This window comes from Biomphalaria glabrata, chromosome 8 (assembly GCF_947242115.1).
Source record: "Biomphalaria glabrata chromosome 8, xgBioGlab47.1, whole genome shotgun sequence".
Lineage (NCBI taxonomy): Eukaryota > Metazoa > Mollusca > Gastropoda > Planorbidae > Biomphalaria > Biomphalaria glabrata.
Genome location: NC_074718.1, coordinates 34,577,765 through 34,604,608, shown reverse-complemented (window position 1 = coordinate 34,604,608; position 26,844 = coordinate 34,577,765). Strand labels below are relative to the sequence as shown.

General features: G+C 32.4%; 1 protein-coding gene across 2 annotated transcripts; it reads right to left on the bottom strand.

The window, feature by feature from the left end:
• Positions 1–947: 947 nt before the first annotated feature.
• On the bottom strand, positions 948–24,874 carry LOC106060627 (uncharacterized). 2 transcript variants are annotated; one of them, XM_056039028.1, is made up of 18 exons: positions 24,572–24,874; positions 22,352–22,458; positions 21,825–21,982; positions 20,430–20,560; positions 19,238–19,367; positions 16,396–16,464; positions 15,486–15,589; positions 14,330–14,414; positions 13,860–14,114; positions 12,843–12,937; positions 11,264–11,380; positions 7,220–7,280; positions 5,729–5,839; positions 5,555–5,619; positions 5,005–5,076; positions 3,501–3,603; positions 3,126–3,192; positions 948–2,054 (listed from the first exon to the last, which is right to left on the bottom strand). In XM_056039028.1, exons 3-18 carry the CDS (start codon positions 21,975–21,977, stop codon positions 1,939–1,941), a joined length of 1,734 nt encoding a protein of 577 aa, XP_055895003.1. In that variant the 5' UTR covers positions 21,978–21,982; positions 22,352–22,458; positions 24,572–24,874; the 3' UTR covers positions 948–1,938. The 2 variants fall into 2 exon arrangements, with proteins under 2 accessions (XP_055895003.1, XP_055895002.1); XM_056039027.1 differs by having other exon boundaries at positions 15,483–15,589; positions 24,572–24,871.
• Positions 24,875–26,844: the final 1,970 nt, after the last annotated feature.

Sequence of the window (26,844 nt, the reverse complement as noted above, 5' to 3'; positions counted from 1 at the left end):
ACAATAATTAAATAACATTTTTAAAATAGAAAAAAAGGATGCAAATCTATAAGCATTAAAAACTAAAAAAAAAATATACATTACAAGATAAAAAAGCAGTTTTGTTTTGGCTTCATAGAAGTCTAAATGATTTTTAGTAAGTCAACTGAACAATGCTGAACAGAGGTCAGCTTCCTATAAATGCATTATTTTTTAAAAGTTTAATGGGAGTTCAAATATAAAATATATATTATAAAAAAGTGAGCTTATAAACAAAATAATCTGACAAATTAGTTAGATATTTGGACAAAAATTCAAAATGAAAAGCTATAGAAAAAAAAAGTGAAAATTATTCATAAAATTTTAGCTTAGCGGTAATGTACTATTGGAAGATACATAGCCAACAACAAAGCTATGAAAAAAAAGAAGCAAGGTATTGAAGTAAGACTAGAAAACTAGACAGCTGCCTGATCATTGGGCATGAGCTCTAAAATGTCTTGATGGACCGGGTTTGAACCCTGCCTACTGCCCTTCCCTGATACATGTGGGAGGTTCGGGTTAGGATGTAATAATCTCAAGAAACATCCAAAACAAGTAAAACAATCTTAGCATTGATATCTGAGGGTTTCTATACAACAACTATAACAATAGCTTCCGATTGTTGCATATTTAAGAAAATACATATGCAAGAAAGAATAAAGAGAGAGAGAGAGAGAGAGGTGTAATTCAGCAAGCTACAAATAGTTGACAACATGTGAATCCTGAACTTTAAAGGATAAAGTACAATAGCCCTTTCAGAACTTACTATCTATAAGTCAGGTGATGTTAAGTCATCTCTTTCAGTGTCCCATGGTTAAAAAAGGTGTCTTCTATGCCCTCTAATCCTAAGGTTTGACCAAGCGTATGTTGTATATTTTAAGATGAATGACAAGTTTCAACAGTCTCATCAAAGTTAAAAAAGAGCCTGATTCAGAGTCAATAAAAAAAAATTCTTTTCGACATAGATCTATGGTCTCAAGTTATAAAAGTTCACAGTTAATATAACAAACAGTTTACCATTGTTGTTGTAACCTAGTCTTACTAAAATTACATCTTTAACACTGACCCAGAGGTAATGATTATTGTACATCTATAACATATACACTATAATCATTGCAATATTTATGTGTATATAACAATCAGCAACTATGATAAAATTCTTTACATTGCATAAAAAAATATTTTTTTCAAAAAGAAAAAATGAATTTTTTTTTTTTATAAATAGAGGTTTACAGAAAATACTGGTCCATATTACAATGTTGAAACATGACATCAATAAAATGAAAGTTCTATATAAAAAAATCTTTAGTTCAACAAATTTAGGGAAGCATGTATATGTTTTGTCTTTCATAATGTTCCTATAATTAGAAAGTAAACCAAAGTGGAGCAAATGCTTTGGTTTAAGGTAGACAGCCTTTCATTTGAAAGATTTTTTTCTCTACTACTAAAGGCAAAGCATTGACTTGGAGTTGTGTATTGTTCACTTTCACACTAAACTGGGCACGAAATGCAAACAGAATGCTAGAAGGGATTGAGATGTAATGGCTGGTCATTAAATGATCAATAAACTAAGAAGCAAAATAAATTTTATAAGTTTTATAAACAAATCCCAATAGGGACAACTTTTTAAAATAATTAACTTCTCTGACAAGTGGTCAACTTCCAAGTATCTCTGTAATTACAAGAATATTAAAGATTTTTACAAACGTAAATCAAGCTGGATTGCATCATATTACAAGAATATAATATGATAATAAGGTCAATTTAAACATAATCAACTGAGTATTTATCTACTATTTTGCAATTCTCTGATTGTATTAAAAAAAAAGCTACACAAATATAAATTAAGTGGTATATCAAATATATAAATACTAAAACAATATTATACAAGAGATAATCAACAACTATTTTTTCCTTGTATTAAGACTCTTGAAATTCTGCTATATACTTGTCAATTATAGACTCCAATACATGCAATGGTAAACTTCCATTAGCTAAAACTCTGTGATGAAATTCCTTTAGATTGAACTTTGCTCCTGAAAAATAAACAATAGAACACAAACTTGAGTCAATTAAAAAAAAGAAAACAAAACAAACATAAAAAAGAGAACTTCAGTCCCAAACAGAACTAGCAGTAGAGTTAATCTAAAGAAATTTTGGTGCAAATAAAGAGAGACTTAAGGGCCAAGTGGAGGCGGGGTAGCTGAGCGGTAAAGTGCTTGGCTTCTGAACTGGAAGTCCCAGGGTTTGAATCCAGGTCAAGACTGGGAGTTTTAATTTCGGGATCTTTGGGAGCCTCAGAGTCCACCCAGCTCTAATGGGTACCTGACAATAGTAGGGGAAAAGTAAAGGCGGTTGGTCGTTGTGCTGGCAAAATGATACCACGTTTACCATAGGCCACAGAAACAGATGACCTTTACATCATCTGCTCTATAGACCACAAGGTCTGAAAGGGGAACTTTACTTTTTTTTTTTATTTTTTTTTTTTTAGAGCCACGTGATACTTTTTGCTTTTTTACTGCTGAGATGTAAGTTTCTTTGCTCTGTGTGCCATGGAAAAGTGGCATATGCTTAACTTCTCAGCCAATCAGTCTTATGTATACTAAGTTGCTGATGTAATAGGAGGGGAATTAAAATTGGGGCATTCTAAGAGGGTATGATTGACAGTTTTGTAAAGGTGGGGGTGGTGTCTGCAGGGGGGAAGGTGAAAATGTAAAGATGTGGGCTAAGTGATAAAAACCAAAGCTTGTAACAAATATTATGATTCTTTAACCCTTTGTCCACTCAAGACCATTCATTATAGAAGACCTAAACATTGACTTGCAATGTCACAACCTGTGGGAAGTTTAGACGAATAGCTTATTGCCACATCAAAGGTCTGTTCAACATGGCAATGAGCTATTGGTCTAAACTGCCAGAAGTTTGTGACAATGCAGGTCAGTGTTGAGGCCTTCTATAACAAATGGTCTTGGGCCACTGAGCTAGAGCATAAGAAAATATTTTTAAACTTACAGAAAAACTTCTAATGAGAGTTACATGTATGTTGTAGGTTCAGGAAAAACGAAGAAGAAAAGCAATTGTCTGGTGGGTAACAACATTGTTTTTACCTAATTTAGCTTCAGCTTTTCGTCGTAATTCCCATATTTTCAGCTCACCAATCTTGTAAGCACAGGCCTTTAAAGGAAAGAAATGAAAAGCATTTATCCATTACCAATCTAAAAAATAATCAAGTGTAATGAAATAAATGCCATGTGAAATCCTGCACAGCTCTATAATGTTAAAACTTTAAGGTAACTATGATCATTATAGAGCAAAATAGTCATGCATTTGGCTTAAGACCTAACAGTGATGACATCACAAAGTTAAAATATTTAAAGAGATAAACTTGAATGTTAATATTTTTATGATAAGCATGAAAGTTTATATTTTTATTCTAAATGTCATTCATTATTTTTCAAGTATGCACATGAAACTTGACTTACTTGACCAGGCCAGGTAATATATCTTTCAACTTCCTTTTCGGCACCTGCCTCAGAAGCCAAAGTGTTTTGAACCAAATAATTGACAGCTTGTTCCTTACTCCAGCTTAAAAAGATACATCAGAAACATTTTATTTTTACACATTATTTTCCAAGCACTAGACAACAACTTCTCAACTGAAAGAAATGTCTTGTTACTTCAAAAAAGAAGATGACTACATCCTAGGTGTCATGCATTTAGTCATGATTAACCAATGACCTAAATTCTGCCAAGCCACTGGTTTTCTGGCAACCCATTCCATGCTCAAATAGTGCTAGGGAAGAAGGAGTATTTGTACAAATTTGTCCTAGCATATGGAATGAGGAATGTGCTTTATCTTTGTGTCTTTCTAAGTATTTGATTAGATTTTCTTATTGTATTTGAAGATTATGGTTCAGTATTTTATGTATAATTGCTACTTTACTTTTAAGTCTTCTCTCCTGAAGGCTTTCTAAATTTAGTGATTTTACTAAAGGTGTTACTCTAGTCAAATGTGAATATTCGTTTGTTATGAATCTCACTGCTTTATTTTGTGTCTGTTCCAGTTTCTTAATGTTTTCTTGAGTTGAGGGATCCCAGACAGAGGATGCATATTCTATTATTGGCCTAACCAAGGTTAAATAACATTTTAGTTTTATGTTCTTATTTGATTTATAGAAATTTCTTTTAATAAACCCTAATGCTTTGTTTGATTTTTTTATAGTTTCATCAATATGGGGATTCCATGACAGTTTTTCATTTTTCATTAACACCTAGGTATTTTGCGTTTTACTGGTTACTGGTGTTACTGGTTTACCATGAATAAGATAAGTGGAATTAATTTGTTTTTTTTTTTTGTTACTCTTAATAGCTGGCATTTTTCTGGGCGGAAAGACATGCTCCTATTTGATTCCCATTTCTGTAATTTATCTAATTCTCTTTGTAAAATTTCTGTATCTTGTGTTGTTTTTATTGTTCTATATTTATGCGATCATCTGCAAATAATCTGACTTTCGTTCCTGAACTAATGCAATTTGGTAAATCATTTATGTAAATCAAAAATAGTAGTGGACCTTAGACTGTTCCTTGAGGTACACCTGAGTTTACTGTTATTGGTGTTGATTTAGAGCCATTTATTTTAACAGTTTGTTCTCTCCCAATCAGAGAATCTTTAATCCACTGATGTAATGAATTAATAGTATTCTGATATCAAGCATGCTAATAACTTGCATCCTTTGCTATTTATATTATCGGTATAACATTAAATATGACATCAGACTTGGAATCCTTTCACTCCAATTAGTTAGATATACCTACAGTAAACTTTGAGAAGGTCGAAGGTTAATTTTCTTTTTAATTATAACTCTACAAATAGAATCATAATTTCTCTCACTCTTTTTCAGTAAATGGCAATATGTTCATAACAAATTAAATATATCAAAGAGTGTGAAATTGTCTATTCATACACTCACTAAATTGGATACAGACCCCAATGCATGAATTCCAGTATCAACTACCAGCCGAGCAGCTCTGAAAACTTCATAACTGTAACGACCAATCCTGAATTTAAAAAAAAAACACAACGTATAAAACAGCACACACAAAAAAAATCTAAGGATTCGATTGCATTGACAAAAAAAAATTATTATACAGAACTACGTCATTTATCAGAAGGTTATTTACCTGGAACATCAAATATCCAGGCTGCCTTTTTTTTTATCTTTAGAGTACAGTAATTAAGTGGTCTTGCTGATATGCAGCAAAAGATCAGCAATTATTCTCTCAATGATAATAGGCTATTATACTACATATAACACTTAGTTCCTCTGTATATTTTACATAAATTTAATGTTCATGTATGGCACAATACCCCCATATAAATGGACCCTTTATAATATTCAAATTAATAATAATAGATTATTACTAAAATAAAATTAAAAATTTTTAAAGCACAAATAAATTTATTTAAATGAGTATCTATAAAATAAATGTTAAATTAATTCAATAACCAAAAAAAATAGCGACAGAAGCAACTCACAAATCTAGTTTGTTCTTGTACATATTCATTTCATCCCCAAGACCTTCAGCATACAAACCCCAGCCCTAAAACAAAAGGAAGTATATTTCAAATGTGAGCGCTAGGAATTAACCAGATGTTGTCTTGGTAACATAAAAATATCAGTAAAGATGTTAAGTCAAAAACATTTATTACCTCCACATATGCTGTCTTTAATGCAAATTTCCCAGGAGCAAGATAATATTTACTTTCTTCAGCAAATTTCCTCAGTTCTGGCAAAGTAGAGGATCCAAGAATATAAATGCTCTGTTCAAAAATGACAATTTGCTTTTTTTTTAATTCATCTCAAAGATTTAAAACAAAAATACTTTAAAACAGCCTAATAACAACTTCAGTTTTTATCGACCATGCACACAGAGATGAAGTTCTTTTTGTTCAAAAATGAAGGATTAGTCAGGTCAAAAGATTTGTATATTATCCAAACCTTATATAACATTTAAAAAAATGATTTTCAAATGTTCAGAGATAACAATTCAACATTTTATGGGTCTAGTCATCTGAACCCTCCAACATAATAATGAGAATGAAGATGAAGAAGAAGAAAAAGCTTCAATGTGTTAACTGGTAAGTGGGTTTCCTGAGATGATCTTATCACATCCCCCAGCATTCTTCAGTCTGCTCAAAAAGTTGACCAGGAGCAGATGAATGACAGTCACAATTAAGTAGTCAAGAGCAATAATTAATATTTATTTGGGAGATGAACATATTGGGTTTATTTTATAGGACATACAAGCTGTTCTAAAAGATTAATGTATTTGAATAGTAATGTATTGAAACATTTAAATACTCTATAATTAAAGCATATTAAGAATGTTATACATTCTAATGTATAATGTCTACGAATATAACAAATTTTATTTTTGACTGTGAATAAATTCAGTTATTTCAATAAGTATTAAAATTTTAGCAATATAATTCCATGAATATAAAAAAAAATGCACATGGCATCTCTACAAAAGTGAAGCACTGCAATCTATTGTCACTTTAAACACTGGTTGGTGAATAAAAGCAGGGAGCAGTGCTGGTCAAAAATATTTAAACTAGACAATAACAACATTTACTGATATAAAATCCCTTTTTTAGTTACTGGCTCCCTTTAAGTGAAGAGCCCTTAGATAATTCTTTTAAAAGTATCAGATCAATCTACTTGTTAAATCATAGAGGATTTGTTTATTCTGGGTGAATTGATAGGGGAGTCTTAATCTCAAACTGATTCAATATAATCAGAGCCCTTAGATAATTCTTTTAAAAGTATCAGATCAATCTACTTGTTAAATCATAGAGGATTTGTTTATTCTGGGTGAATTGATAGGGGAGTCTTAATCTCAAACTGATTCAATATAATCAGAGCCCTTAGATAATTCTTTTAAAAGTATCAGATCAATCTACTTGTTAAATCATAGAGGATTTGTTTATTCTGGGTGAATTGATAGGGGAGTCTTAATCTCAAACTGATTCAATATAATCAGAGCCCTTAGATAATTCTTTTAAAATTATCAGATCAATCTACTTGTTAAATCATAGAGGATTTGTTTATTCTGGGTGAATTGATAGGGGAGTCTTAATCTCAAACTGATTCAATATAATCGATGGTTCAATTTGTATTTACTGTTTTAGAAAATTTACCTGAAGATGATGTCCTGGCTCTGCCTCATGAAGACTAAGGGCAGGTAACTGGAACGGGAAGCTGTGGAGAGAAATCCATCAATTACTGCATATAAATCATTGATCTAAGAATGTGTGCACATATGGTCTGTTTTAAAAGCATAGCCATTTACAATTAATTAGACAATATTAAATACAATAATACACAAAAAAATATACAAATTTATTTTAAAAAATGTTTTGTAACCATACATGTGGCCAAAGGCAAAACTATGAACAAATCTCCTCAATTTATATATTTATGTGATATAAGTACTAAGAAGTATGAAATACCCCCTAATGTTACACTCTTCGGCTGTTTATCATGCACTCTTTGTTGGGTTTTTTTCCTCATTAATTTTTTGGCCTATACCCAGAGTTGAAGTTAAAAATCAAACAATATTATAAATTAATATTGAGTGAGTTAAGAAAATATGGAATAAGTTTCTTTTATTTATTTTTCTAATACTGAGGAGTATATGCATGTAATTTTAACAATCTTAATAGTTTAAGATGTTCTCTTTGGATGACTAAATTGAAGCAAGTTTTTCACAATCCATTCCAAAAAATTTTTGTTTTAAAGGTAAAATCCTAGTCTGCTTGCAAAACAAAATACTACACCAGAATAGAGAGTTAAATAATAATACTAAAATACTACAAGCAGCATACAACCAAAGTTGAAATGTAAAGAATATTAGTAATTTGATAAAAGACTCATTATTGTAATTGGAAGAACAAAGATAAGCATTCTATCTTTGTCAATGCCATTCAGATAAGTATTGTGTTACTTGAACTAGCCAAGACAGTTTATAAGCAAATCATGATATAGATTTGACATAACTTTTTTTCATGTGTCTGTTAATTTATTATTATTTAATAGCACAAGTGTTCTTTCTTGTATTCTCTTTAAATGTATTATGCAGTAAACTATTTGACAGAGAATTTGTTTTTATGTAGAATTTTGAAAATATTAGAAGACAACAAACTAACAAAATAAAACACTCAGACTTTTGGCTTTATCTTATCTTATATAATACAGACGATTACATCCTAAGCGTCATGTATAATACATGAAGGCTTTACAGAAAGAAAGTAGTCTCCAAACTAAGTGAAATAAATTTATTAAATGGGTCATCTTCTTGAAAAAAAAACAATATTAAAAAGAGTGTTAATCCTATTGAAATCATTCTACTAGCTTAGTAAAAGCTACTAAAAAATATGTTAGTCATTAAATTCATTTCATTAAATTAAAGCAAATCTTATCCTATATATTCTGGAAATTTCCATAAAAAAGTAAGATTATTTGTATGCATTTAAATTGTAGAAAATACGATTTATACAAAATGTATGTTTATATTTTTGGAAAACATGCAAATTAACTGTGAATAAAACAATTCATGCTACAGAACAGCATGCATATATTTACTTTCCCAAAAGAAAAAAAAGTTTCTCTTTGTCTCCAAAACAATGCTAGCAACATCAATATGTCAGTTTTTACTGTTAGAAACATGTTCCCAATGTTGAAGTTTTAAAACCCATTTATTTCATTAATCATTTTCTTTTAGTAAAAAGTATATACATCTTTCAGACCATCTGCTCTATAGGACAGATGATATACGGCCAACACTTAAAAAGGAAGCCATGAGTCCAGCACAACAAACCACTGTCTTAACTCTCCCCAACTAATGTCTAGTACCCTATGAAATCCCAAAATTGAAAATCCCAAGCTTCATTGAGGTTCAAGCCAAGTGTTTTATGACTCAGCCACTTGAAGTTGCTTTAAATTTAATCTACAGCTGTTTTCCTTTGTCACTTTGTGACACATTCATATTTATTTTTTTAATGTGTTTTTACAGGAACTGTGTAGTTTGAGGATTCTAGCCATGGAATTGAGATGCTACAGAAGGATCCTAGGTACCACCTACAAAGACCGCATACAAATAAGGAAATTCAAAACAGGATTACAATGGCAATTGGGCCCAATAATGACCTGCTGACCACAGCCAGAAAAAAAAACTTGAACTGTATGGCCATATCACAAGGACTTCAAAAACCTTCCTGCAGGGAACAGCACCAGGGAAAAGAAGAAAAGGCAGAAAGAGTAATTGAAAGAAAACATCAAAGAATGGATTGGCCTATCACAGAATAAGATTCTAGTCAAGACAAAAAGACAAAGAGGAATGGAAAAATACAGATCATGTGTTCAATGGTCCAACAGGGTATGTGATAAGTAATTTTTTTCCTATGGTCATAAGGTAGTAACAAAGGATACAATGAGCTTCAGTTTTCCATTTTTATGTTTCTTAAAGTGTGATATATTATCTTTTAAACAAATATTAATTGTGATATATTATATAGATTCCATTTGGACAATTGAAAAATTTTTAGATTTGCATCTATATGGCTTGTGTTAGACACTTAGTATTTTTAGTTTATGTAGAGATGCACCATAATGGAGGAATTTTGAACATGACTAGTGATGCTATGACTTAATTGGGTTAGAGGCTTCTTAGTGACAGAAAATCAGTTGGTGATAGGATTTCATAAGGGTAGGACATATTTAATGACAGAGACATCGACTGTGGCCTTTTGTGGATTAAACCTTTATTTAAACTGTTCAATGGTGTTTGGACTAGTCTTTTAACTTGTTAAAACGGATGTGCTTGTTTGCTTGTGAGTTAATCGCATTGAAACACACCCGCACAAGAAACCCAGACATCTGCAGAGTAATCTGTCATAATCAGACAGGCAACAATTAACTACAAGACAGATAGGCAACATTACACTTGCAATAAACATTTTGATTTTTTGATTTTCATAATCCAAGTTTATTTATATATTTATATATATGTATTTACCTTTTAATTCTAAATCAAACTAACACTGTCTGATAACAAAAATTTTATATGTTTAACAATGTATTGCTAATGGTCAAAATTAATAATATTGTCAGTATGTGGAAAAGAATTCTGGAGAGAAATAAATAAAGAAAAAAAAAATGAAAATTGTTATTTAAAAAAATTGCATGCTAAAAATATTTATTTAAAATTTGTACAAGAGGTTTAAAGAATAATTTAAAATATCTAATAGAAACAAAATATCTTACAGTGGAGGACCCATCACATTCTTTCATTAAAAGATGTTGGTAACTGAAGATGTAATGCTATAAGCATAAATATTAGTCTCTACATGTTAGCTTAGTTAAAACCACTCTTAGCCAAATATTTTAGTAGCTTGATTGAAGAAAAATAAAATTCAAGGCATAAGCAACAAAATAAAAATGCATAAAGCATTGAATTTTACAGGCTTACAGAGCTATTACCTTACAAACACTTAGCATGACACTAAATGTTACTAGATTCTAAATCAGATATAAGGCACATGACACATGTCCACCCCTAAGAAATGTGCATAAAGAAAAGAAAATTTGCTCCCCAAATGTGCTAGAAGCTCTAAAGAGATGTGTGCAGATTATAATAAAAAATGTGATCTTCTGCAACAGCACTGCAAGATGATTTGCAAGATAAATCTAGCTAAATAACAAAAAAAGATGCTTAAGAAAAGTATCATAAAAAGAAATGCCCACAAAATTAAAACAATGTTTTTAAGATGTGCACTTTTTTTTAGAATAACATCAATAGTACTAACAGTAGGTTACCAATCGTTATTTCATTTCCACATTTCCAAGTGAGAATTTTTATTAGAGAAATTATGACATTTATAAATTTTGTTGTTTTTTAAAAACAGAAGAAAAAAAATTCAAAAATACAGAAAGTTTAACCTAATACCCAGTAAAAAAAAATCAAATTTCTTATGCTATATGTTTTAAGAGGTGGTATAAAAAAAAATAAGAACTACTAACACATGGTATTCATAATCTTAACTGGCAAGGGGAACTAATAGCTACTTACAATTTAAATCTCTGACACAAAAAGGGTGGACTAAAATTAGATTTCCAAAGTGCGTTGGATGTAATAAAAGTTCTAAGATTAAAAGATAAGATAATAACAATCAACCTGAACTAACCAGGAAGCTGGATTATGAGTGTTGATACAGTAGCTCCCTTCCCTTGAGCCATCTGGCGTACCATTCAGGTAAAACCCAGCAGGTACATTCTTCAAAAATTCTGGAACTGGTTTGATGCTGAGGATAAAAGTAATTGGAAGTCAGGACAAACAGCACACATGAAGAGCTTCAATTTTAATTTTTTTTTTGTTTTTTTTTAGTGTATCTTATATGAAACTGTACTTAGTGTAGCTGTAAATCTATCTGCTTGTTAATTAACTTGAAGTTTTATACCTATATCATACTGGAGTCAGGGCATTTTATACAAAGCTATTTGGTGTTTAAAGAATATCTAGAGGATTGCCTTACAAATAAACACTAATTTGACACCTCTACTAGCACTGTGTCTATTTTAGATCACATAAACTAATTCTCCAGACTACTCCTCTATCAAGCTGGATTATTAAAGTTATTAAGTAAGGGTGTACGGCTTTCAGACCCTTTTGATCTATAGAGGTAGGTGATATAAATTTGATATGTTTCATTGGCTGATGGTTGTATTATGTAGCCAGCACAATGATAATAATATAATAATAATATGTATGTCAGGTACCAATTACAGTTGGGTGGACTCAGGGGCATCCTAAAAAACCTGAAGTTCAAAATCCCAGTCATCACTGAAACTTGAATTTTTTTTAAACTTGACATTAAAAAACAAAGTCCTTCACTATTTTTATAGTCAAAGTACCAGTCATGTCAAAATTGTGACCAAAAAAAATGTGTTTAAACAATGTTGTTTGTTAAATGTTTTACATGTTTCAGATGTTCCTTCAGAGTTGAAGATAGTTTACTTCCTAGTCCAAACCTCCTGCAGGACAACGGGGATGGGAGCAGGCAGGGTTTGAACCCGGGATCATCAATAAATCCAAACGACAGTCCAGCACGCAAACTGCATGACTACGCAACCAATAAAGTACTTTACAATATAATATTACCAATTCTTTCATATGAACAAATAGAAAACATGTCTTTAAATCAATAATTGAGAAAATGTTACTGCTTAAGTTTGTTATAAATTAAAAGCTTTACAAAACTGACTTCTTTATAGAAGATATAAGGGTGCCTTGAAAAAGATTTCATTATGGATACTGCTCATGAAAATAAGTTTAGGAAACACTTCAGGTCTACTTAGAGTGAGATATTTTATACAAGAATGTTCATATAAGCAATTCTGTGACCCATTTTTTAATGACTTCTATTAACATGACTACTTCTAGTGAGTATATTTTTTTATTATTTCTTTTAGTGCGGGGTTACTTTCAGGGAGTAACTTCAAAAGCACTCATAAATGTGGAATTACTCTCAGTGAGTAACTAGGAACATAATATTTATTTCACAATCTTTTTTTTTATTGACGTGAGAGTGATTGTTCAATGTTTTGGCAGTAAATTGGATGAGGGAACAACAGGCTTAAAAAAAATGTATTATTGTTTCCATCTAAAATAAATACAAAAGTTTCTTTAAAAGTTTTCCATTAAACTGTAAAAAAAAAATAATAATAAAACCACAGTTACTTAAAAAGGTAATTAAAATCACTTACATGAGAGGTATATTCGGAAGATCATAAAACATGTCAACTAATTTGGGTTTAATCTGACAAAAACATAGATCCTTTACAAACTCTAAAACCTCATCCTATAAAAAAACAACAAAAAATATTAATGAAGTGTACTTAAGAAATATGATTTATCTTTGAATTACATGCCCTAATTCTTCAACTGTGAGCTCTTTTGCAGACTGTGCCAAGGAAAAATAGTGTGCAGTTTTCTTCAGTTGTTCAGCACTGCCGTACAGGGTGTTAGTTATGTTGGGCTGTAGTGGAAGTAGGGTCTGCCTAAGGTGGATTAGGAAGGGGCATTCAAAGAGGATATGGTTTACGGTTTCATAGAGTCTACAAATGAGGAGTTGTGTGGAATTTATTGCCCTAATTCAAACAATTATTGTAAAGAACCAGTAGAGAAGCAGCATGTGGTTGGCTGATAGATCATTTTCTTTGAAAAGGAAAACATAATTGTAGAATCAAAAGTTAAGGATCAGACCAGGGACCAGAGATTAGTAATGAAATGTAAAAAGCTGATAAAGACCACTTTGACAAACTGAAGAAGTGAAGAGAGACAAGTGCATTATTCTAAATGAAGCTAAAACTGGAGCAATACAAGAACAAATAAGTTTCATGGAACATTTCATAAAGCACAAGGCATGAGGCCTGATATGAAGAAGATAAAGTGCAGAAACTACTTTGTGTTTCTCATACAGTGTTACATATAAATATAAAATATCGTACATATCCGCATCAAATTTAGTACACAGGCTCATTTGAACTCCTGGGTGCTCAATAAAAACGCTTTTTACAGATTCACAGCCTGACCAACACCATTTAAGAACAACTGCAAGCTCTATCAAGCCTTTGTATTTTACTTTTGGTATATATCAGAGAAAAAGAGAGAGAGAGAGAGAGACAGAGAGAGATAGAGAGAGAGATAAGCATTTCAATTATCTAGAAATTCTAGGGTGTATAGCATTAATGTGAGCACTATATAACCACATAAATATTTACACTGGTCTTGAAGTATCCTCCTTGTTTTGTGTGTATGGTATCTCTAATGTCTGCCAATGTTTCACCTAAATTCTCTTCTTTGCCGACTTTCAACACTTTCTCCTGGACACGTGCAATCTCTTTCAGACCAACATCATGCACTTCCTGAGGGGTCATTGAAAGGCTCAGATGAAAGTCCAGACACTGCTGATACCACTTTTCACCATTTTCAAGGCAACATATACCTTCTTTAGGTCGCACATGTTTAAAATACTCCTTTATAAAAGACACAAGAATACCAATTAATACTAATGGGATATATTTGAAACATTTTAAATTTTATATATATAAATTAAATTACTAGATATTGTGTCTTCATTTAGAGATTACCAGGAAACTGGCCTAGAAAAAAGGTGTAGTTGAAAAAGTAACTATGTGAGATTAGTGGGGGGGGGAAAAAAAGTTATGGTATCAATACATGTAAACATTACCTCTGTCAAGTAGGTTTTTAATGCCCTTAGTGCCTCAAACACTTTAGTTGTGACTATATGTTTTGCTTGAACTTGAAAGGCATCTCTGCAAAATAAAACAAATGGATAAAACAAATGGATAAAAAAAATATATGTTATCAAGTATTCAAACGATTGCCTTTTGAGTAGCTTCCCTTATTAAATGTAAAATGAGATTCAAGAATAGTTCAAATACAGACTAATCCTTTTTTAAAAATCCATGTGTGTGTAGAGTCTATTTGTGTATCTTTAAAAAAAGTAAGTAAGTAAAAATGCCCTTTCAGACCTTGCAATTTATGGGTGATGATGTAAAGGTCAACTGTTTATGTGGCCAAGGATTAACAAGCGTGTCATGTGGCCAGCACAATGACCAACAGCTTTTTACTTTTCCACAGATAATGTTAGGTACCCATTAGAGCTGGGTGGACTCAGAGGCACTCTAAAGATCCCAAAATTCACCAAGATTGGAACCCGCCTCAGTCCCCCCCCCCCCCTCCCTGTTTAGAAGCCAAGCACTTTACCACTTAGCCACCACGCCTCTGTGTTAGCTTTTAATTGTACTTTATTTTTTTATCTATTTATAGGTTTTTCTTCAGAAACGGAGATTATTACATCCTACAAACATCAGCAGGATAGTAAGGAATGACAGCAGGCAAGGTTTGAGCTCAGGACCACCGTGAGGTCATTCCAAAGCGCAGACCAGATGACCAGGCTACCATCCTATACAATTATTGCTAGTGTAATTTTAAAAGATTACAAATGAAAAATGTATATAAAATATACCTAAGAATATTCTCAATAAAAATTGTCAACTACAAAACTGTTATATTGAAATTACAATTCTTTTTCAAGCCATGAAAACAAAAGACATTTTAAATGTAACCTACTGCATGGGCAAGGAAGTTTTTGCTCTTCATTCTAAAAATTGCACATTTTTAATATTAATTACATATTATCAACCAAATATTTCAGTAAAGATATTCTTTATCTTATTCTTAATTAAGTTATGATGTTATTTTCTTATCTTACAAATTACAGACATTTCTACAAACAAAAAAACAAGTGTCATTGAAAAAAATAATTTGCAATGAAAACATTTCTACTTATAATAGTGCAAATAAAAATTATTACTTACAACCTTGATGGTGCTATTAATGGGTGCTCAGTGGAAAATGGCTTTAACAGTCCAAGTTTATCAGGTTGGCTATTTAGAATGTCATCTATCAGACTGGGCACTCTGTACTAAGTACAATATAAACATTTGTTATTTTTAGATTTTTTAGACATCAGTAATGTGGATTGCTATAAACTTGATAATACTTTATCACTAATGGCAAACAAAAAAAAAAATTTAACTGATAAATTTTGTGACAAATATGTTTGAGGTGTGTGGATAAGTGGTAAAATCTACTTTTTTAATTAACCAAGAAGGTGAGTTTTTAATCGTCATATGGATTAGGAAATTTATGTTTGAGATTTAACTCAAGCTAAGTTGTGTTTGCTAAGAGCTTAAGGATAGTACAGAAACCTTTTCCCAGATACATGTTCTACGTGTCCATAAAAGAGAATAGAACAGAGCCCAATGATTGGAGCGTGGAAGACGCTCTATGCAAAAGCAATAATAAAAATGTTAAAACTTTAATTAAATTAAACTAAAACAAAATCTTATTACCTTTTTAGTTTCTTAAACCATGTAAGATATATTCTTAATTTTTTCATTGAAAAGCTTTTTATAGCAAAAAAAAAAAAAAAAACTTGTAATAAAATTATAGTTTAATAAATCTATGAGCACAATCTTCTGATAATAAAATTAATTGTAGTTTTTTCTGCATGTACTAAAAAAGCATTTTAATAAAATTTAACAAAAGCCTAAAATTTAATACTATAAACAAAATATGTTACAGGAATAAATTATTTTATTATTTAAATTTTGTGTTCTTTTGTTAACTTTTATAAGTCAAGATGTTGATAGGCAATGTTCAATTTTGATTAAAACAATTGAAAAGACCAGGTGATGTAAACTTATTTTTTTTTGTGACATTTCTTACCACAGAATAATGAGACATCACTACTCCACATTGAACACCACGTTTAAGGGCCTGTGTGACTTGCTCAATCTGAAGTATACAAAATTAGATGCCCACAAAGAAACAAAAAAGCTACTCATTTGTTTTAAATAAATATAATTCTATTAAAATAGTATCTGTTGCACACGTGTAAGCTTTTCTCTAAAAGTAGATTCATGTTATTATGCAATGCTCTATGTCACTGTACAAAGAACACTGTGAATAAAGATATGGCTACAAATAACACAAGACATAAACTAAATAACACATAACCAACCATAAAAATGTTTTGCAAGTAAGAAAAAAAATTTGAAAAAAATCAAGCTGCATGATGTGCTAAGCCTAGAATGACAGTGTTACACAATGTATTGGATAGGGCAGGCAATCAATATGACCTTAACATTAACAACACAAGTGAAAAGTAATTATGTAAGCACACACACACAATTCTTAGGAACACACCAATCATGAAAACACATCAGTAAGCAACAATATTACATTATATGCAATTATAAAGTTAATAAAGACTTTCTTTTAGTTTAGAAATTACAAGTATTATGTTGAGTGCTGAGTTGACTAACAGGCTTATTTATAGAGAATATTCTAGAAATTAAAAAAAAAATATATAGTGCCTCTACAATTATAAAAGCTGCTCATAGTAGTTAACATTTTAATAGGCAATCTACTGCTCTGGCAGCATTGTATAATAATTTATACCTAGTTTAATTACTATGAAGGCATTTTCAAGTTTAAATAAGAGTGTAATAAAATCCATATTTCGTATATATATTAGTAATATTATAGAATTGGTAGATCTAGGTCTAATTTTTGCCTTATAGATTAGTTTTTAGAAATTTAGATCTAGTACTTTTTTTACTAGTAGATCTAAATCAGACTGCTTTTAAGTCTAAGTTAAGGTTTAAGTTAAAGCTATTTGCCTAGTGTTGTACGGGGTTGTGACTCTAGATTCAAACTAAATATAATCGTATACTACAATAACTACATTAAATGAGCTCAACATTCACATTGTAATAATTGTTTTTTTCCCATATTGGGCCTATTTAGGGACGACTATAGGTTAATAATCACTATTAAGTGTATAGATAGAGTATATAATTTTAAACTTTGTTTTTCTAGATCTAGGCCCAGCACCTCGATCGGATCAGTCTAAAATCTAATAGATAGGTCTTATCTCTAAATATCCAATACTACTACTACTAGATCTAGACTTCATCTAATTGGATTTAGATCTAAATTTAGGTCTACTTCGTACATCATTAATGATCTGAGAAAAGAACTCTGCTCTTGATCAAAAGCAGTAGATCTAGAACTAGAATAAGCCTGAAGCAGTAACATAAGCCATAAATTGCGTAACTTGACTAAAACGAAACATGTGAACTGAGGCTCGCGGTACTGCATGGGCTGAAACGCTGTTCGCTTGACTAGATCAAGAATAAGCCGACAAACAGTAGATCTAACATGCAAAGCCATAAATTGCGTGATTTGACCTAATTTCCCCAACTCTAACATCCACTTTTTATAAATTGGCGTGTTTTAGTCGCCTTTGTTTTTAGAAACTAGCATTCCTGTAAAAAGGAATAGGGAAATACGCTAAGCCATAAACTGAAAAATTTGACCTAATTTCCCTTAAACTACGTCATCGACCTTGGTTGTCTGGGAAATACTGATCTCGAATGGCTTCGAGATTGTGAAATTTAATAGTCCCTAAAACTCACATTAAATTGCTTATATCTAAATAATTACAAAGAATATATGTCTAAAATTTCGTATGTATGTTTTTTTAAGCATTATGAATCTAAAAAAAAGTATAACACCGGTTTCCGCGTCTGACCCCAAAACCTCTTCAGTTGGTCTTTAAGGAGTATGCCCACGCATTAATAGCTTTTGGAGCTAAATATGATTATTAAGAATTCACCTCATGAAATGAAATTCCTATTCACTTCGTCTTAGAAAAGAGGAGCACTGGAGCTTCATACAAATAATTTAAAGTTATATTTTGCGTATAGAAAAAGGTAGAAACTTTTGATCTCTAATTAAATGTAGCATATTTTTATGTTACTTCCTGAAGCTTTTATGCATTGTACATTTATTTATTTTTAAGCCATATAGTTAGGATCAAAATATCAAAAAATATCAAAATCAAAGACCACGAATTTGAAAACGTCCAAACTTTCAAATATCTAGGAAGTACTATTAATTTCAAAAATGACCTAGTAACAGAAATAAAGGAAAGAATAGCAGCAGGCAACAGGGCATTTTATAGCACCCACCATCTACTTAAGAGCAAAATGATTTCAAGTAAAACCAAGAAAATAATATACAAAACTATAATAAGACCAGCAGCAATGTATGGAAGTGAGACCTGGACACTGACAAAGACATCTGAAAATTTACTTAACACTTGGGAAAGAAAAATCCTTAGGAAAATCTATGGTGCCATACAGGATGAAACAGGGTGGAGGACACGCACTAACCATGAGTTATATCAATTATATGAAGACCCACCAATAGTGAACGAAATAAAAAAGAACAGACTACGTTGGGCAGGTCACCTTGAAAGAATGTCAGACAACAGAGGGGCGAAAATCGTATACAGGCAAAAACCAAAAGGCAGGCGACTCAAAGGCAGACCCCGAATGCGATGGATAGATGACGTGGAAGCAGATCTGAAGCAGCTTGGGGTTAGGGCGTGGAGACGAAAGGCCCAGGAGAGATCTGAATGGAAGGATGTGTTAATGCAGGCCAGAGCCCTCCATGGGCTGTAGCGCCACTGGGATGGATGGATGGATAGTTAGGATCTTACTCTCTGAGGTAGCTTCTCCAGTCTAGAGATATAAGTGTTAAAATTCTCTTCCGTATTAAACTTCATGTATGAAATAGTCAGGTTACAGTCATTGTGAATGCCTTCTATAAAGTTGATGGGCATTAAGTAACTGAAATAAAAAATGTATGTTTAGATTTCTCAAATTAAATTTTTAAAATCTTATATTATAAATAACATATGTTCCTTTAAAACAGAAAATATGCACATATCCATGAGTTAATCTAAATTAAGAACTCAAACTCTCCCTAGTCCTTTTTTTCTGGCTTTTTCAATGCTATAATGACACTAGGGAAGAAGGAGCAAGATACTCTACTATTTAATTTTAATAAGGAGATTATCTAAAAATCCAAAACATTTTAATACCCCACCAACTGATTATACAACAGTTTTAGAAAGAGATGAGGCTCAGTCGCTAAGTGGTAAAGTGTTTGGCTTGTGAAGTGGAAATCTTGGGTTTGAATCCTGGTGAAGTCTGCCATTTTCCATTTTAGCATTTTTAGAGCACCTCTTAATCCACCCAGCTGACATTAGTTGTGGCATTTAATGTAGGCTGGGTAGCTGACATTAGTTGTGGAAAAGTAAAGGCAGTTGGTCGTTGTGCTAGCCACATTTACATCATCTGCCCCATAGATTGCAAGGTCTGAAAGGGGGGAACTAGGGGGAACTAAGAAAGGGAATAAGTTTTTGGTAATAAAAATTTTTTACCTTTTAGAGAAAAAAAACCTAGAGAATTTGATTTTATCCGATCAATTCTAGCAGTCAGTCGTGTTGGTGTGAGCTCACCAGATAGCCTTCTACAGTAATAACAGCTGAGGTCACCACTATTTACATATGTAAGACTATAGTAGAATAACCCATATAGTGATGTCTATTTAAAATCTTTCTTTGTTCTACTTAATATCATGGTAATAGTTCAATGTTCACATTAATGAAATGAAGCTTTTCACTATTTAGGAAATTCTCATGTAGCAATTTCTGTGTGAACCCTAAGTTCAACTAAAGACCCAAACTTTGCCAGGGCTCAAACCCATGATCTTCAGCTCTGTACTCAAGCACTTAACAACAAAGCCATTACAGAATACATAATATTTGTGTATTTTACATGTATTTTAAATGTTACTAAATTATCTTAAGAATCAACTACCACCCTTGTATTGCTGGAGTCACTGACCTCTTAAATTGTGTTCCCTTTAGATACAATCGCAGATCATCGATCAACAATTCATAATTAAGGGCTACATCTTTACTGCAAGAACTAACATCAATTCCTTCAGCTTTCTTTAAAAAATTTCTGATACATTGCTTGAAATTAAAAAGAAAGATAATGAAAATTCATCTAAACCTATTAAACTTCTGAAATTAAAAAAAAAAAAGGGGGAGGGGGGTATCATACATAAGCATTTTCCCAAATTTGGGGATATGAACCCAAACTATAAATAAGCCTTCTATTTTCTAGAGCTAAGAGCTTAAAGCTCTCATTCTCTGTGCCTCACTTTCTAAGCAAAGATGTTGTGTGACTAGCCCAATGACTAACATCAAACAATATGCTTCACTACATTCAAGAAGTACATTAAGACCTATCTGTTAAAAACTTTTTAAAATTAGTTATTTTAACTCTTGTGTCTATGTTAGTATAGCACCTTGAGCCTACATTATGTCTGTTAACAGCGTTACATAAATAAAATTATTATTATTATTATTATCTGTTTAAAACAGCAGATCTTATCTTATCTTATCTTATATAATACAGACGTTACTTCAAAAAAGAAGATGATTACACCCTTTGCGTCATGCATTTAGTCATGCATATTAACCAATGATTTAATTCTGCCAAGTCACTGGTTTTCCTGGTTAGCTCAGGCAACCCATTCCATGCTCTAATAGCATTAGGGAAGAAGGAGTATTTGTACAAATTTGTCCTAGCATATGGGATGAGGAATGTGCCTTTATCTTTGTGTCTTTCAGAGTATTTTATTAAATTTTGTTTTTGTATTTGAAGATTATGGTTCAGTGTTTTATGTATAATTGCTACTTTACTTTTGAGTCTTCTGTCCTGAAGGCTTTCTAAATTTAGTGATTTTACTAAAGGTGTTACTCTGGTTGAGTGTGAATATTCGTTTGTTATGAATCTCAAGGCTCTATTTTGTCTGTTCCAGTTTCTTCATGTTATCTTGAGTTGAGAGGTCCCAAACGGAGGATGCATATTCTATTATTGGCCTAATCAAGGTTAAATAACATTTTAGTTTTATGTTCTTATTTGATTTATAGAAATTTCTTTTAATAAATCCTAATGCTTTGTTTGATTTTTTTATAGTTTCATCAATATGTGGATCATCATGACTAAGTAGATCAGACATCATTTAAAACCCCTGGAAAAAATGTTTACCATTTAGAAAAGTCAAACCTTGATATAATTAAGCACTAGCTTAGTTTACTGTATTTCAAACAAAATTTAATGAAGTTATTTGAATGCCTTATGAAAACAAAAATAGAATTTGATTATTTGTTTTTATCTTATATATGTACTACAATTAGTTATACATATTAGTTCATCAAATTATTGTACCTCTCTCCTTAAATAAGCTTCTTCACTAATGTCATCCCATCTATCATCATATGCATGAAAACCACAAAATGATGCAAGCTCAGGACTTTCTACAAGCTTCCACTGCCAAACTTCTTTGTATAAAGATAACACTGCTTCATCTGCATCTGACATTATTCCTAGATTTAAAAAAAAGATAAAATATTTCACACTTCACATTTTTTGTCAATATATATACAATTTATTTATTATCTATGTAACTCCTAATAGACAGCCTTGGATGAGATTAGAAAAAAAACAACTCAGCTAATATTTAACAGATATTAAGCTTTAGAATTGTCCTTTTGTAAGCAATATTTTTTTAGTGATTGCCAAAAATAAATGCCAATTTAAGTAATTTTGAGTGATGCATGGGGTAGGCCTACCTAACCAAAAAGAAAAAGAAGGATATTTTTTATTAATTATAATGTTTCGCTTGCCTTAGTCTGAGTGAAGGACATAACATAAAAGTATGTAAAATGTGGACTAAAACAAAACAATTTTAGTACCTTAAATTCCCTCTGCTTAATCAGCACACTTCGCTGTCAAAGAGATTGTCTTTTTATTTATACTCTATTTCTGTAAGAAAATCTTTGAAGTTTCTGAAGTCCAAAGCCTGGAATGAGTTGATGAGTTGGATGGTAAATAGGTGGTTGAGTGGTAACACTTGTTTTGAAAGAACTTCTGTAAATTAAATATAACTAAATTTCTAAATATCTAGATCTAGTTTTCTTGTTTAGTTCTCTAGATAAGAAGATCTATTTCAAGCAAGATGATTGGAAGATCAAATTTCAATCAATCAATGTCAATAGTGAATAGTGTGAATAATCTTTTGAACATGACAGCGATCTATTTTCTATATTCCTATAGATTGATTTCTATAATATACTCAATATAGACATACTCATGATACTGATGTCATAGGATAGGGCTAGGATCATACATAGATCTAGAAATTATTATTCAATATAACTCAATATTACTTATTACTATTATTATATGGCTCCTTTTGTCTTGAAAGGTAATGGATGCGCCCAGATGAGTCACTGGTTTTTGGTTTAATCTTGAGACAGAATCTGGTGTGGCTAATCAAGCCAATTCTAGAGCGGCAGACTTTGCCACAATTCATACATGTGTATGCCTCTGATTCAGGGCTAGCGGACATTAAAGCTTTCTTTTTTTCCCTCTTGATTAAGGCCGCTTCAATTCTTTTGTTCTAAGTGAGGGTTGTCCCAGCATACACAGTCTGTCTCCATGCACTTCGGTCTTTGGCTATGTTTTCCCACATACTTTGGCTGATGCCTGTGGCTCTCATGTCTCGCTTGCAGACATCTCTATATGTGAGTCTTGGGCGGCCCTTGGGTCTGACTCCTTCCACAAGCTCAGCATATAAGATATCTTTCGGGATTCTACCATCTGGCATGCGGGTAACATGTCAGAGCAAGCATAATCTTCTTTGTGTCCAAAGAGCATACATGCTGTTCATATTGGCCAATCTCAAAACTTCCTGATTGGAGACATGGTCCCTCCAAGAGATGCCCATTATGCGTCTCAGGCAGTGCAAGTGGAAACTATTCAATCTGTGCTCTTGGTACATGTATGTTGATTAGCTTTCACTGCCATAAAGGAGAGTGCTCACAACACAGGCGTTGTAGACTAGGATTTTGGTTGATGTGGTCAATTTACCATTTTCCCAAACACGCTTGGAGAGTTTTGCCAATGCTGTGGTAGCTTTTCCTATTCTTCTTGTCAGCTCGATGTCTAAATCTAGGCTACTGACAATTGTTGAAACCAAGTAGGTAAATTCCTGCACCACTGAAAGGGTGTGGTTCCCAATATGTATTACAGGTATTTCTGTGACGTCTTGTGCCAGGATTTCGGTCTTGGAGAGACTTATAATTATAGTAAGGCTAAACTCTTGACAAGCAGCTGCTAAGGCATTCACTAGCTTCTGTAGACCTCCTTGTGAGTGAGATATGAGTGCCGCATCATTGGCAAACAGCAGCTCCCTTATCAAGATACAACGTCTTTTCGTTTTGGCTTTAAGACGTGCCAGGTTAAAGAGCCTTCCATAGGATCTGCTATGGATATATATTCCGTCTTCCATGGATTTAAAAGCACTGATTAGTATGACTGAGAAGAAGATGCCAAATAGTGTTGGAGCCAGTACACATCCTTGTTTTACACCGCTCTTGATGGAGAATGACCTGGAGGAAGAACTTTCAAACTGAACAGTGCCCTGCATATTTTCGTGAAAAGCTGACACTAGTTTTCTTAACTTATTTGGGCAGCCAAGTCTCTCTAGCACAGCAAACAGACCACATCTACTAACAAGGTCAAATCAATTAATGCTATGAAGAGGGGCTGCTTTTGTTCTCTGCTCTTCTCCTGTAGCTGCTGCAGAGAGAAAATCATATCTGTTGTAGATCTACCTGCCCTAAAGCTACACTGCGACTCTGGATAAACTCAATATTACTTATTACTATTACTTATTACTATTACTTATTATTATTAAGAATGTGATATTATTAAGAATGAGAATGTGAGATATGTCAAGAGTCAAGAATCTAGATTTAATTAAAATTAATGATCTAGATTCTATATCTATCTTAATCTAGAGTATCTAGAGAGTCTAGTAGTATCTAAGAGTAAGACCTAAGATTTGATCGGGCTTAAAATTTAGACTTAGATTTAATCATCATTTAATGAGCATTCTAATTAATTCCTACCTGATCGAATACTGCAGTCGGTAGTGTTCATAAACCTTGTTTTAATTAAATTGATCTAAATAATGCATGACCCCATGACCTAGTTTACAAGTTACGCGTGTAGTAGGGTAGTTGTTTGTTATGAAAAAAAGTAGGTTGAAAGTCCAACTTGTGTAACTTGTTTTCACATTGTCACTGGCCTGTATAGATCTAGAATCTAGATTAAGTCTTTGACAAGAAAGACATTAGAAGTACTTTTTAAAAAAATAACAATAACAATTCCTCTTTTATTCATAGATCTAGATATTATATCTGCTACACTTCATAATATTTTAGATCTAGACTTAGATAGTGGATGCGCAAAATTTTCATGAACATTATTAGACCATGGAACTTTACTAGATCTATACTTATACTCTTAAGTCAATAATGCCTTACATTTGCCATCATTTGGAAATTCCCGAACGCATCAGGGGGTCGTTCGTAAATGACATCACGCTCTAGGGGGGGGGGGGGGGAGCGGGTTGAGAAAATGTTACACTTTGTGACAAGGTGGAATGGGGGGGGGGTAGCGATTTTGTGACGTCACAAATTTAAATTTCAGGAAAAAAAACACAAATAAAATATTTTTTTTAATCTTCAAAAATCTTCGAAAAATAATAAAAATTTTTAGGTACTCATTTCAACATGAACTTCTCAGGTAGTTTTATTCTCAAATAAAAAGCATTGAAAATATAGAGATGTTTCAGTCTTGTTTGAGGAGTTCAACTGAAAACATCATGTTTCACTTTGTTCTTCTCAAAAATACTAATCTTAAATTTCCGGGAAAATAACGACGTCAACGTAATTTTTTAAAATTCAAATCTCTAGCCTGAAAACAATATCAAATGGAGAAAAAAGTTAAATTCAATGTATTTATCTAAAGATCAGCTGTGACATCGCATATAGGACTTTAATTCATCAACGAACATTCATCAACACACAGATGTTAACGAGTGAAACATCCGCATGAACTTTAAATTTTTTCTTGCTATATTTTCTGCAAGGAATTTTTCCGATTTGAATTATTCTGCTCATTTCGCTCAAAAAGACTGCAACACTTGGTGGAATTCCAACAAAGCAGCTTCTAACATTCGAGAAGTTATCACACAGAAGATTGAAGAGTTGAAGAAAATTGCATCCAAAAGAGAAATCTCAAGTTTTTTTCAAATCCAGCAACGCTTCCATATCATCCAGCGCTGCTACTTCACCATCCAGCGCTGCTACTTCACCATCCAGCGCTGCTACTTCACCATCCAGCGCTGCAACTTCACCATCCAGCGCTGCAACTTCACCATCCAGCGCTGCTACTTCACCATCCAGCGCTGCTACTTCACCATCCAGCGCTGCAACTTCACCATCCAGCGCTGCTACTTCACCATCCAGCGCTGCAACTTCACCATCCAGCGCTGCTACTTCACCATCCAGCGCTGCTACTTCACCATCCAGCGCTGCTAGACAATTTAATTTTCGAGTCAGCTCCTCAAGCAGAAGAAAATCTTCCCGTGTATAGGCCTACTATCGATGAGCACATATGAAACCTCTTTGGGAAAAAAAAGATTAGAAATAAATAATTTGAAATAAATATATATATTTTTTATTTTGTGACGTGACGCAGAGGGGGGAGGGGGGGGGTCTGAGAATTTGTGATACTTTGTGACAAGGGGGGGGAGGGGGGGTCAAAAAAGGTCATTTTTTTGCGTGACGTCATTTACGAACGACCCCTTAGTGAATATTCAGAATAGATCTAGTTCTTTCAAGAACGCGGTCTAGTGATCGGATAGTCCTTCGACCTTTCAAAACCGATGTTGGATCTATACTATAGAGCTAGTTATAGCCAAATTTAAATTTATTTGTATGTAATTTGAAAAACTATAACCGCCAAAACAGCTTTTCCCATTTGGCCAACGGACTAGTAATTCTTTTCTTTATAGCGATATACATCAACTTTTAAATTTCTAGGAGAAATATCTATGTCCAGGTTCCACCATCAATAGAGGTGTACAAAAAAACAACAACAACAACAAAAAACTTGTGACTTTCAGTTCTCTTTCTAGATCTATGCATTCATTTAGAGTCAGTTTAGACTTTAGACCTAAATTTTCCATATCATAAAATAATAATCTAAGTATTCTAAGTAGATCTAGATCTAGATTTAATCGCTACTTTCGGTTATTTTATTAATAGATAATTAGATTGCGGATAGATCTACATTTAAATCACTTTTCTTTAAATGATTTTCCCTACAAGAGCTT